General features: G+C 51.6%; 1 protein-coding gene across 1 annotated transcript; it reads left to right on the forward strand.

Moving 5' to 3' along the window:
- Positions 1 to 1292: 1292 nt before the first annotated feature.
- On the forward strand, positions 1293 to 7971 carry KIAA0040 (KIAA0040 ortholog). Its single transcript, XM_021545888.2, has 2 exons — positions 1293 to 1389; positions 7187 to 7971. The coding sequence occupies exon 2, from the start codon at positions 7299 to 7301 to the stop codon at positions 7629 to 7631; it is 333 nt and encodes a 110-aa protein (XP_021401563.1). The 5' UTR covers positions 1293 to 1389; positions 7187 to 7298; the 3' UTR covers positions 7632 to 7971.
- The last annotated feature ends 5144 nt before the right edge of the window (positions 7972 to 13115 follow it).

Genomic DNA, 13115 nt, shown 5'->3' on the forward strand with positions numbered 1-13115 from the left:
AGGACATAAACACCTTCCCCAAGGCTATGAGGAGTCACTTAGCACAAGCTGTAGCCTACAATGTGTGTTCCTGAGGATCTCTCACCTCTCCAACTCCAGACTAGGGTGAAGGCAGCACGAGGGCAGCAGAGGCTGGCAGCCAATTTACTTCCATCCCTCCACTCTCTTCCTCCCTCCTATTCCCAGCACTGCATTGCTCCTGGTGCTGCCAAGTCACAGCATTGGGAATGTGAGGCTGTTTTCCAGGAGCCTGGAAGGGTCAGATAGCCCTGGCTAGCCCAGCTCGACAAGTCAGCACCAAGGCTGAAGCGGTAAAGCCAAGCCACTGGCTCTGGAGCATGAAGGAGGGTAAGGAGGGCAAATGTAGGGATTTTGCAATCCAAAAGGACTCAGTCCAACCAGAAAAATTCCAGCAGAACATTTTTCTAGTTGCAGCTTGCCCAGCTGTAAGCATCACAATGCTGTGTGGAGGCCATAGAGTCCTGGACTGGAAAGCAGCTGGGGTTCAGCAATTTCTGGATATCACTGCCATGGTGTTAAGAAAGAAACAAGTGGGAGAGAAAGTAGCAAGTGAAGGGTGAGGGTGGCAATCCCAATGGAACTGGGATCACACTTTGAAAATTTGAATCACAGAGCCATTTAAATCAAAAAAGCCCCCTCAGGCCATCAAGTCCAACTCTTAACCCAGCAACGCCAAGGCCACCACTAATAGCAATAATACAGCACTCCTGTATAGCCAGGAGTGCCTTCCCAGGTTGAAACACCCAGCATTATCCATGGTTGTACAGCATCCATAACGCTCCTGGATGCTGCATCACCTCTGGCAGTCCCAGGGGATGCTCCATCACCTCCTGCCTGGCTGCAGTGTCCCCTTCCAGGAACAGGGGGTGGATGCGATGGCAGCGCAGCAGTGACAACATGCAGGGCGGTGCTATGGAGTGCTGGGTGGAGGTGAGAGGGAGCAGGCTGGCCGCGGTGAGGGGTTCCAGGGTGGTACTCCTGGCACTGCTCTCGGGGAGCTGGAGCTCTACCCTGCCCTCCCCACCACAACAGCGGCATCACCACCCTGAAGCCCCTCCCTGTCGTCTCCCAAAAACGCTTCTGGGACAACCTGCACCAAAGCCACACACTTGCCTCCCTTCCTCTTCCCCACGGCAGGTTCGGGGCTGGTTCGTGCCCGTCCCCGCCTCTCCGGCAGCCCGGCCCGCGCCCCCCAGGGTGTGTCCCGCAGTTTGGGGCTCCCGGCGGGGCGGGAGCCGCAGGTGGGGCGGGCGGAGCGGGGCCGGCGGGGGCGGGGGCGGGCGGGACGCGCCGTCCCGTTCCCCGTTCCCCGTTCCCGGCCCCGCCGCACTCCGCGACCGGCGGGCGGGACGGGGCCGCGGAGCAGAGGTAGGTCTGGGCTCCGGGAGCAGCCGGGCGGGGGATCCCGGGGCTGGGCTTCCCCAGGCGTTATCCTCGCTGCTGTGGTACTCAGATCCAGGGCTTTTCTCGCCTTTTATTCTTTTTTGTTGTTGTTGTTGTTGTTTGTTTGTTTGTTTTTTTTTTAAGGCCACATCATCTGCTTCGCGCCGCCCGGGGGAGGGGGTGAGAATGGGAACTAGGGAAAGAGCGATGAGCGGGCAGCAGCTCTGAGGGGACCTGTGTCTGGGGCTGTCTGCTTGGCACCGGGGTTTTGGGGCAGCCGAGCTCCACACACACGTTTTGAACACCACAGCGGTTTGATTGGAAGGGACTTTAAGGACACCGCGTTCCACCCCCCTTGCCATGGGCAGGGACACCATCCATTAGACCAAGTTGTTCCAAGCCCCGTCCTGAGCACTTCCAGGGATGGGGCATCCACTGTTTCTCCGGCAGCCCCCTGAGCCTCTGGTAACCAAAAGCCCAAGTGATCGACCCCAGGGAGGGCCATGGCTGGGGGCTGCTGCCCGCCCGGACAGGCGACGCTGCCCGTTCCGTGGTTTGGAGGGGCCCAGGATGGCTCCGAGGAGCTCCCAGTGCATCCAGGGATGACAGCGGCGCTCACCTAAACTCAGAACTGATCTTTTGGCCACAGTCTCGGTGATTAGGGAGCCAATGCTCACCTAAACTCAGAACTGATCTTTTGGCCACAGTCTCGGTGATTCCGGAGCCAATGCTCACCTAAACTCAGAACTGATCTTTTGGCCAGTCTCGGTGATTCCGGAGCCAATGCTCACCTAAACTCAGAACTGATCTTTTGGCCACAGTCTCGGTGATTCCGGAGCCGACGGCAGCCGCGCGTGTGCTGACGAGTGGGCTCCAGGCAGCAGCTTGCAAAATAGTTTCACTTTAACCCTGTTATCCAACATCCATATCAGTAGTTTTCCAAATCGCTCGCTTCAGGGAATGAAAGCATTTACGCGTCGCTTCTGGCAGGAAGGTTTGATGGTGGTGGGAAGATGAAGCTTCAGCTGGTCGTGTTTGCTGGGTGGTGGCTTTGGGTGTTTGTCTTTTACGTTTGAGGAAGGTCTCTGTAGCCTGCTGCGAGTTCGGCGGCAAAACCCTTCTTAGTCACCATTTCCGAAACAGCAACGTGCAATCCCTGCTAAGGAAACTGCTCACCCTCGGTGTCAGGTTTCATCCAGTTTTCCTTTAAGTCTGCAGGTGCAAGCAGGGAAAATAGATGCCACTGTGTGACAGCATAGCTGTGTCTCTACTGGGTGGATCAGGAGCTCACAGGCTGTAACAGAAATTAGCCTCTCCCTGCCTGAACCACAGCTGTCACTGCAATGGAAAGTTGGTATAAAGCTGACATAAAGCCAGTAACAGAAGGAAATGGTTGTTTAATAATGTGATTCCTGCTTTGCACTCCTTAGCATCAACTGCACAAAGTGTTGTCTCATCTGCGTTAAGGAAATGGGGGTGGCTGTAGGTCAGTTGATTTCATGTCACCTCCACAAACCCTGAGTTGCAGCTGGCCAGAGAGCACAGGAGTGTTGAAATAATCCAGAAATACTTGGGGCACACCCCACAGGTCAGTTGCCCCCAGAGCTGCCACTGCTCTCACTGTGGATGCAGGGAGCACCTTAGAGCAGCCGTGCTCCTGCCGGAGTCAGGCAGCATCTCAGCTGAGGGGAGCAGGTTGAGCTTTGTTAGGTTGGAGGGAACTTCATGAAGACACAAAAGCTTGTTGAGGGTTGGACCTAAAGAACCTAACTAGCAAAATGACCTCCAGTTCTCTCCCCCCTGCCACAGTGACACAGCATAGCAGTTTCCAGTAAACTGCAACTTTTCTGCAAACTCTACCTCCATCCCCAGTCGCTGTGGTTGCTCTGCAGCACACAGGATGTGGACAAGGCAGCATTGCCAAGGCAACACCCTCTGTTTTGGTTTCCCCACACACAGACTGGCAGCCTTTACCCCTCCAGCTCAGCCAGGCAAGCCCTGCATGCCAACGGTTTGTGGTGCCATTGCAAGCCGTCCCTCAAAAGGACCTTGTTTTCCACCCACGGCCTCCCATAACTGCAGAGGAGTGGCAGATGCTCTCCACCCTTGCAAACCAGCTCTTTCGAAGCCAGTGTGGATTAAAGAACCTCGTGCTGGATGTGCAACGTTGATTAAAACTTACACAAGTGGCACAAAGCCCTGTCGTGCAGAGCTGCCATCAGTTGGAGCCATCCATCCCTGGCCACAGGAGTTCCCAGGCGAGTTTCCATGTCAGCTTTCCCCTGGCTCTGCCAGCACCAAAAACAAAGAGCTCATTTAGCAGGACACTTCACAGCTCTCCCTGAGACACAGCCCTGTCTCCCAGTACCTCCCTGGCTCTGTTTTTTGGTCCCATATCTTGACCCAAAAAACAGGTGACCTCCCAATGGCAGCTCCACATGGTTGCAGCAAGCGTGTCCCGTCCTGGACCACAGCGTGTAAGCAGCTCTCCATGTTTGTCCCCTCTCTAAGGGGAGATGTCACACCAAATTGAGCAGCACCAGGGATATTCCTAAATGCAGCTCCTCATGGTGCTCTCAGGCTTTCAGCTGGCAATGGGTGGCCTTGGGTAACCCCTCTGCCCTTGGAGTTGCCGCCTCCAAACACATCAGTTTTTCTGTTTTCCCTTCCTCTCCCATTTTTTTATATGAAACTGAAGAATCCCATTATTTAGCACACAGACATCCCTTCATCTACAAAACAAAAATCAATGCACACAGCAGAAAGAAAAGGCATTTGAAAACCAGTTGCATGGCCATGCTGGAAGATGGCCCTGGGATTTGGGTGCTGCTTGCTCAGGGTAGGGGCAGGTACCTCCACCTTCCCCTTCCAAGGGATGCCCATCCTGCTTGCCCAGGGTGGCCACTTGTCCCCAGCTGGACACTTCCCAGTGACAATCAGCCAGGGCCTCTGCAGTGCATTCAGCTCCAGTTTAAAGTGGAAACATATCAAAGGGCTTTGCTGTTTTGTTTTTTTTTTTTTTTCCTTCTCCCTGTTCTTTTTTCCTCTGCAAACAATTAATTACAAGTTTAAAAGGAAGTTCCAGCCCTTCTTCCCTACCCAGAAGTTTAGAGGCAATAAATATAAAGCAGTTCAGTGCAGGAATAAAACTGTACATCCTGTTTTGTCTGAAATTAAGGTGATTGTTGTTTGGGGAGTGTTTGAGATTTTTACTTCTTTTTTGGAGTCCAGCATATCATAGCATCCTGTATTCCTGCCTGGATAATGAGCTGTCAGGATACTTATGGATAAGTGGCAAACCTGCACCACGTGGATGATTGCACTGAAGAAAAGCTGCTCTATTTATTTATGTTGCAGTATAACCTTTACTACAGCTGCCCCCCAAAAAAACACCTAGGTGAAGATGAGGGTCAGGACTGGGAGCAGGCTTTAAGAAATGGCTCTCATTTATCTCCCCTGTGAGCAAAAGCAGATCTGGGATGCTCCCAGTTGGTTCCAGGCAGGGGCTAGGCAGAGCTTGTATGGGATTTGAGTCTCTGAGTGGAAGCCTGTAATTTCTCAGATATTGATGATATTTCTGTCCTCTCTTAAGTAGTGGAATGAGGGAATGTGAGGAACAGCCAGTTTTGATGCAGCAGACTGGACAAAACCCCAGTAATAACACTGATAACAATAATCATAATAAACTCCTTCCAGCCAAAGTCAAAACCACCTCCCACATGCATTTCATTTGGCAAATCTCAAATGAGAATTTTTTAGGAAGGCACCCAGAGAAATTCATGTTCAAAAGAGAAACCACCAGCTAACTGGGGCCAGCTCAGCTGTGTGCTTGTGTAAATTGAAACAATAAATCCACAGTGATCAGTCTGTTTCTGAGGGACACAGATAAACCTCTTATTTTCAACAGAATCTGAGCACTTGTGGAATCCCAAATTGAGAGCTTGGCATCTATGCTGAGGGAATCAGCTCTTGAGGTCCTGACAGTCAGGTCTGAAAGCCAGCAGCCAGGGGAGACCAGTGAAACCAAACCCTGTACAGATTTCTAGGTTTCAGGACAGCATTTTGGAAGGCAGGTTTTCCCTTGGGAGCTGCTTTTTTGGGGGTCTACCCAGGAGGTGCTGCCCAAGCAGCATCACAAGAGCTGTGGTTAGGGCTGGGTGGGACCTGTGGTTGCTGTTTTGGGCGAGGCTGTGGCTTGATCTTCCTTTAGGAGCGAGGTGTAATGGCACAGTGAGGCAGAGGGAAGCACAGTGGTGCTAGCTGGAGAACCCTAAACCACTCCATACAAGAGAGCATCCCTTAGCAGGTGCCAAACAGGGAATAAATGAGATGCAAAGCAAGGAAGGGCAGTGCTGTAGACAAGGAGGATTCAGCCAAAAGCAGCCTGGCTCCCCTTCCTCTCCCTCCCTCACGGTCCCTGAGCTCTGTGACAGCTCCCAGAAGAAAAGACAAGGAGTCACAGGGGACAAGTGGAGCAATTCCTCTAGGACACTTTTGGTGTTCAGGCTGTACCTCTCAAGTTTTTGTTACATGAAAGTGTTGGTTTTCCTTTTACTGTGCCTCAGTTTCCCCTCCTGGGCACGTGGGGATTTAAGCACTCTCTCAAGAGGCTGCAGGGCTTGAATCCCAAAGGCTGGCAAAGACACTGCTGTAAAATGCTGAGCAAGGGTGAAATAGGGTGTTGGAGCCTGATATTGCCCCCGCCAGCTCTTCATCTGTACAACCTCTAATTTAGTGACCCCTGTGTTGAACCAGAACTGCAAACTGGCAGCACAAAGGCCCCTGCTCTACTCAGATGCTTTGCCTGGCCACAGGAATGGGAAGAAAGATGTAAGCAGAGGCAGCAGCTCCCTGCCCCTACAGGAGGGCTTCCCTGAGAGCCCTGGCACTCAGCAGCACCTCTCCCTCCCTGAGGGAAGAGGAAAACCTTACGTCAAGCCACAGAAATGCTTCTCAGCCCTACCCAAACCCTTGGAGCAATTCCCAGGTGAGGCACAGCAGCAGCAACTCCTCCACCCCAGCCAACCCTTATTCTCCCCTGCTGCAGCCTTTGTGGCCAGCCCTGGGTACATAGAAGCAGCTGTGGGTGCAGGGCTGCTCACTGGGCTCTGACTGAGCATCACCTGTGAGTCCCACTGACCACAGTCCTCATCCAAAACACAGGTGGTTCAGCCACAGCCCCCACACCAAACCTGCTGGCAGTGCCCAGGGCAGCAGGAGCAGACCCTGCCTCTGTGCTGCTCATCCCAGACCACGCACCCTGAGAAACAGCCTGGCCAAAGATACCCTGTCCCAGGACTGGGAATAAGGAAGGACCTGTGACATGTGGAGTCCTGACTCCTGTGGCAGTACTGTGTCTCCACAATGGTCACTGGCCCATATCAGGCAAAGCTTCTCCTGCAGACAATATTTTATCTGCTATGGAACAAGCCCTACAAAGGGCTAATAAGAGCTCCATGCTGTGATTGCTCAGCCGTGGTTGATGTGTAAATCCAAAGGGCAGAATTTGTGCTTGGCTAAATTCCTAGGCAAGCAGAGATGCCCAAAGCCCTCCTCACCCATCCCCCCAATCCAGAACAAACCCCAGGAGACAGGAGGCTGTTTCTCAGATGAAGACACCCAAAGGGACATAGCAGGCAGCACAGTCCATCCCCCATGGCTCCAGGCCCCTCTAAGGCAGGAGACATCTTACCCTGCTGAGGCTTAGGCTGTTGTGGCAGCTCCATGGAGAAAACTGCTGAGGGATCAGGCACCTGATCCATGTGACTTCTTGTCTCTGCAGGCACCATCCAAGGACTCTTGTGGAGCCCACTAGCTGCTTACAGGAGCTGAGCATATCCCAAGGTGCCTTTCAAGCAGAGGGAGCAGTACAGGCAGGCTGCTCAGGAGCTGACATGCAGCAGAAGATCAGCTCTTTCTTTAATTCCATCTTGGAGCTCATCCGTACCAAGCATGAGGAAGGTGTCTTCAACACCGTCTGCCTGGCCGTGCTCCTGGGTCTGCCCTTCGTTGTCCTCCTCGCCTTCCTTTTCATCTGCTGCCACTGCTGCTTCTGCAGACGGAGGGGAGAGAGCACAGGCAAAGGGGGCCCCAGCAGCAACGGACAGCTGCATGCCGAGAGGAACAAGAAGAAAAAGAAGAAGAAGAAGCAGGATGAAGAGGACCTGTGGATCTCAGCTCAGCCCAAGCTGCTCTTGTTGGACAAGAGACCCTCCTTGCCCATCTAGCAGACAGGAGGGTGTTTGGGTCCTCTCCTCTGAGATGCCACCATTCCTTTCACCTGTGCACCAGGAGGGGCGAGGAGGTACCAAAGCTGCTGCCACTTTGTGGTGACTTTTGACAGAGGCTGACCCCAGCATGCTGAAGGGCCAACAGGAAACAAGGCACAGGTTGTGCAAGCCTCTTCTCCCCCATGACAGCATGCCCCAGGGCAGAGACCCCTGCAAAGGACAGGTGAGGACACAGGGGTGACCTGCCACCAGTCCTACGTACCTCCTTCCACGAGCACAGTGCACACAGTGCCAGGGGGGCTGGCATACAGCCAAGGGGTATGAGGCTCTCTCTCTGCACTCACCTGCCAGCACACACGCTGTGGCACGGACAGGGGTGCACAGGACAACCTTCACCCACGGACCAAGCCACCTGCACACTCCCCATGCACAACACAGACAGCTGTGAGTGGAGCAGGCCCTGCCATGAAGGCAGGCACAGCTTCACTGCCTAGGCTCCAAACCCAACTCGCTTTATAGACACAAAGTTGAGTTACCCCACAGCTCAAAGATGTGCCATCTACCGGGCCACCAAACCAAAGTCTCTACCAGCACCTGAAGCTAGATGCCCTCAGCCCAACCTTAGAGACCTCAGACACCATTCTAAGGCAACACAGCAGAAGGATGCCTTGCCACCTGGGCTAGAGGCAGGAAGGAGAGAGGAGGCTGCCAGACCTTTTGCACCAGCACTTAAAAAACATCTTCCTTGAAAGACTGTTTTATACAGACTTGCCATTAAAGAGCCCACCATGCTACTGCAAGAACAGAAACACAACCTGAGGCTGTGTAAAAGCTTTGCTATGGGCATTAGAGTTATTTATTAAATGACTACTAAAGAAGAGCAGGACCAAAGGCCCCTCTGGAGCAGGACCAGGGACATGGAAGCAGCATTGAAGCAGCAGACATGGTTTCCTGGCACACTCAGCCATTACCACTCTCTGCAGCCCTTGTGTCATGTGTACCCATGAGCACGTGTTGCCCCAGCTGATGCCAGCTCTGTGTGCTGCACTGAACGTTTCTGTATGGCTGCCAGGCTGACCAGCTCTGGGATTTTGAATGTGCTGTAGAAGCAAAGTAAATTCCACATGCACAGTCATCCCTTACACAAGGATACATTATACAGCCAGACTATGCCCCTCTCTCCATCCTCATGTTCCTTGGAAAGACTGTTCAGCTGGGCACAGAAGCTAACAGGACCACACACAGCTCTCATCCCTGCTCTGCTTCCCACCTCCCCACCCTGGCTTGTGTTCCCATCCTATGTCCCTTGAGCTGGAAGGCTCCTGTGCTCCTCACTCACTGCCCCACCAGGCTCTGTCTTCCCATCTCTTTTTTCCACTGGGGGATGCATGTGTGTGATGAGAAGCCTCATCACATCTGGGTTTTGCCCTGTCTGTACACTGGATGTCTTCCTTCCATTTTCTTCCAGTTCTTAGGCTGCTGGAGCAGACCAGAGCTGCCAGCCAGAGCCAGACGTCTGGAGAACAAGCAGCCAAACCCACCTGGGCAAACCTGGACAGAGCTGCTGGACACAGCTGCTTCCAGCCCAGGCAAGGGTGATGCCACCTTCCCCTCACTTGGAGGACAAAGCCACCAGCTGGAAGCAGCTGCTTGTGCCACCCAGTCCTAGCACAGCCTGTTTTGTCCAATGCAGGCAGGGCTGTGATGGTCACATCACGTCACAGGGTTTGGCTGCATGTCACAGGGTTTTGTGCTGGGAACAGCCATGAGGCTGGGCTCCTCCTCACACAGGAGCCCATAATTGACCCCATATGTGCCTTATTTTCCAGTTTGCTTTGTCACCATTGAAATTAGTGACTCCCTTCTACTCCAAAACAGGAAGCAACATATAATGGTATAAAAATTAGGATTTGCCACATGTCATGCTAGGAAACAGAGAAATAGCTCTGATCTCTGTCCCAAGCTCCCAGTCTAGCCAAGATCCTGGAGAACTAGCACTGCACTTATATTATTCCTTCTTCCTTCCCTCCTTTTCCCATCCAAGTGCTTTTCTCAGCCCTCCTGCCTCCACACTCACCGGGTGGCCAAAGAAGCCCATGCAGGTGCTGTGATCCAGAGGCAGGAGCAGCCCTGGAGGCAGGGTGGTGCTGCCTGGAGGAATCAAAAACAAAAAAAATCCGAGTAAAGGGAGGCACAGTGGGAGGCCAGAGGCTCAGGCAAACAAGCAGAAGCACGGAGGCAGTGAGAACCATCTGAGTACAGCCTACCTGGTGTGGGGGCTTTGCAGGGCTTCCTGCAGGAAGGCTTTTCTCCAGAAAGCATAGCAGGTAACTCTTCAGGTGAGGGCAACCAGAGAATTGTCAGGAAGATGTGAGCTTTGGATCATACACATCTCCAGATCCAGGCTTTGGGGAGTTCAGAGCTACATCTGAATTTCAAGGGCTCCCCAAAATCATCATTCAGATCACCCCTGGGCTGGGCAGGGAGGGACCAGGACACAGCCCTGCCCTCATCCATCCAACCAGTGGATGGTCTGAGCCTCCACACTCGCTAAAGCATGGGGCTGGCTTCCTTGGTGTCTGCTGTTTGAGCCAAACCATGCACCGAATCAGCTGCTTCTGGAAGAAAAAGCAAAAGAGCAGCAAAAGCCTGAGGTGCTCTAGAAGCTGTTAACCACCAGCTGGGCAGCTGGAAGCCTGCAGCACCCATACTACCAAGGGGGCAGAGATGCACAGTACAGAAACTCCACTGCACGGTCCCTGCTTTCCACACACCCCAGCCCTGCCTCCCACAACTGCATTTCAGTATCAACCTTCAATTTTCCTGAACAAGTCCATGCAACAGGGAACAACAACAAAACAAATCTTGTGCATTTTTTTTTAAACCAAAAATAAATGACTCTTAAACTGCAAACAAACACTGTACTTCGATCTCTTGGTCATGTGTTTATTTTCCTGGGGAAATCTTTCTTGTATCTGTGTCCTGGCTGTAGATAAGACACAGGGAGAGCTCAGCAGCAGAGGCTGTGCAGCTCTGCCTGCAGCCAGCTGTGCAGCTTAAGAGACCTTTTTTTAAAGAAACAGCTTAACTTAATCAAGTTAATGGCCTTGCTTTGTTAATGAGCACTGCCAAGCTGCTCTACCCAGGGCAAGAAGTAGTGGGAAGAAGAAAAGGTTTGTGCTGTGGGAGGTGGGCTGCAGGTTTGTTTTTTCTTACAGAGGATTAGCAGCACAGACTAGTTAACCCCAGTTGGCTTTGATCAGACAAGTATTTCATGGTGTCTGCAGATTGCTGGGTAGAACCTTTCCAAATCCTACACCATGGAGTTCTGCCTCCATGAGGGAAAAAAATAAAAGCCTGCTTCTCAGCTGGATGAGGTACCAAGCTGCCCCTTGCCCGCAAAGCTGAGGCTCTGGAAGAAGCTGGTGAAAGAGGAGTGCAGGAGCACAGATGGGCAGCTAGAAATGGTAGAGGTCCACTTCCTGGAGAAGAAGGGCTTCTTGCTTCTCTCCAGATGTTAGAAACTGGATTTAGGGCAAGGTGGTGTTGGGTAGCCTGGGCTGCAAGGGGAAAGGATAGTTCCAGGGTCCTGGGCTAGATATATGCAGTGGCTGAGATAAAGTTTAGCATCCCAGAGCACTCTAAAGATTAAAGGGAAGAAAAAATGCCCATTAGAGTTCTCTATAATGGAAGAATTGGATCCTCACTGACCATTCCACTATTTATTCAGCCAACAAAGCATAGAGCAGTGACCAAAAGTAATGCCACTGCTTTCCAAGCAAGTGTCCAGTGCAGGAAGACACTTCAGGCTTCTCTCCAAATCACAACAACACAGAAATGCAGTTTTCTCTCTTCTTCCTGGGTAAATCCTCTCCCTCCTCTCCTGGGTAAATACAGCAACATTTCTCTGGGGTCCCAAAACCAGCAGCTGTATCACAACAGGTGGGTCCTAGTTGGTAGGACCCAGCTACAGGACAATCATCCACACAGCAATGCCAAAGCAGTGAGGATCCTCCTGGGATTCAAGTTCTGCCCTGGATGTGTTGCAAATCAGTATATAAACTTTTAAGTGATCTCAGAGTGAGGCAGAGGTTTTGAGATTTCATTGGCCCTCCAACATCACTGTAACAGGGCCACATATTACAGCAAAAGAAGGGTAGTAAAGTGATATGACATTTTTATGGCACTACCCCAACCATCCTGAGCCTCAAAACCAGAACAGCCAGTCCCTCAAGGCAAACAAACTGTTATCTGAGCAGTCCCAGCCTCCCGGGCTGTAGCACAGGCTCTAGTTAACCCCAAAAAGGTCCTGGATACCGGGAAATCATTCCTGCCTGAAGAGACAATGCCATCCTGTGGCTGTTCGAGAAAACTGACTTTCTGCAGTGGTTTTCCAGCAGTTGTCACTGCCCTTCCTGATGAGAGAGGTGCATTAGGAGTGACAGGCAGACCCTCTTCAGAAACTGCAAATAAGGTACCTAATTTTTCCTTAGCTCAAAAACAAAGCTTATACCACTTAAGAGAGTATTGCCTGCTCCCAGGTGGGATTCAGCTTTAGGATGGGATTATGTTTTGCTGCTGCACAGGAAAATGTCACAGGTAACAATCATGCCTGCTGTTTTTGAGAGCATACACTTACTTTTAGAGTGGCTGTCTATGAGACAAGTCCTTCTCTCCCTTCTCAGCCACCTTTCTGATGACTTCACTGAGCCCTTTAACTGAATAACAAACTGAAATCTGTCCTTGCCTACAGACAAGTGGGCAACAGGGAGAAAACACTTCACTGTAAAGAGCCCTCATTGCTTTCCCTTGTCCTTCTTTCATGCTCTTAGCACAGAGCCTGCAAAACACTTCAAGTGCAATTTTCCTTTCTACTTCTCTCACCATTAGTCTCCTCCTTCCCCCAAATCAGGGCTTGGATAGCCTAACAGAGCTTAGATGAGTCTCTGCTCACCTCCCCACCTGAGAGGCACAGCCCTCAAAGCACTATGAAGAATTTAGTCCTCACCTTTGAAAGATAACTCTCTGGCTGGCTCTCCTCAGCCAGGTCCTAGCAAGCATAGGTCAGTTAAGCACTTCACAAAGCAAGTCAAAAAGAGAGCACAATCCTCATCCCTGTTTTGGACCAGACCCCAAAGACCTAATCTGTATAGTCCCACTCCAGACTGGGGTAATGCTTCCATTTCATGCAAAATGCTTAAATAGGAAGAAAAACAATTCTACCAGCCAAAGCAAAGAAGACAGAAATATTTAAGACCTCCTTAATTTGCATTTTTTTTACTTTTTCCAAAGTCTGGGAGGGATTCTTTAAAATGTATTACTCAGCTTAGCAGTGCAATAGAAAAGGCCATTAAGACACGGGACGACCATGTCCCAGTGTGCTCAGACAAGAAAGCCTTTGAGCAAGCAGCATTTGGTTAGCTCATACTTCTTCCCTGGCTGGAGCTGGCTGTCCAGAATTTTAATGTCTTCTCAGGAAAA

This window comes from Lonchura striata, chromosome 9 (assembly GCF_046129695.1).
Source record: "Lonchura striata isolate bLonStr1 chromosome 9, bLonStr1.mat, whole genome shotgun sequence".
Lineage (NCBI taxonomy): Eukaryota > Metazoa > Chordata > Aves > Passeriformes > Estrildidae > Lonchura > Lonchura striata.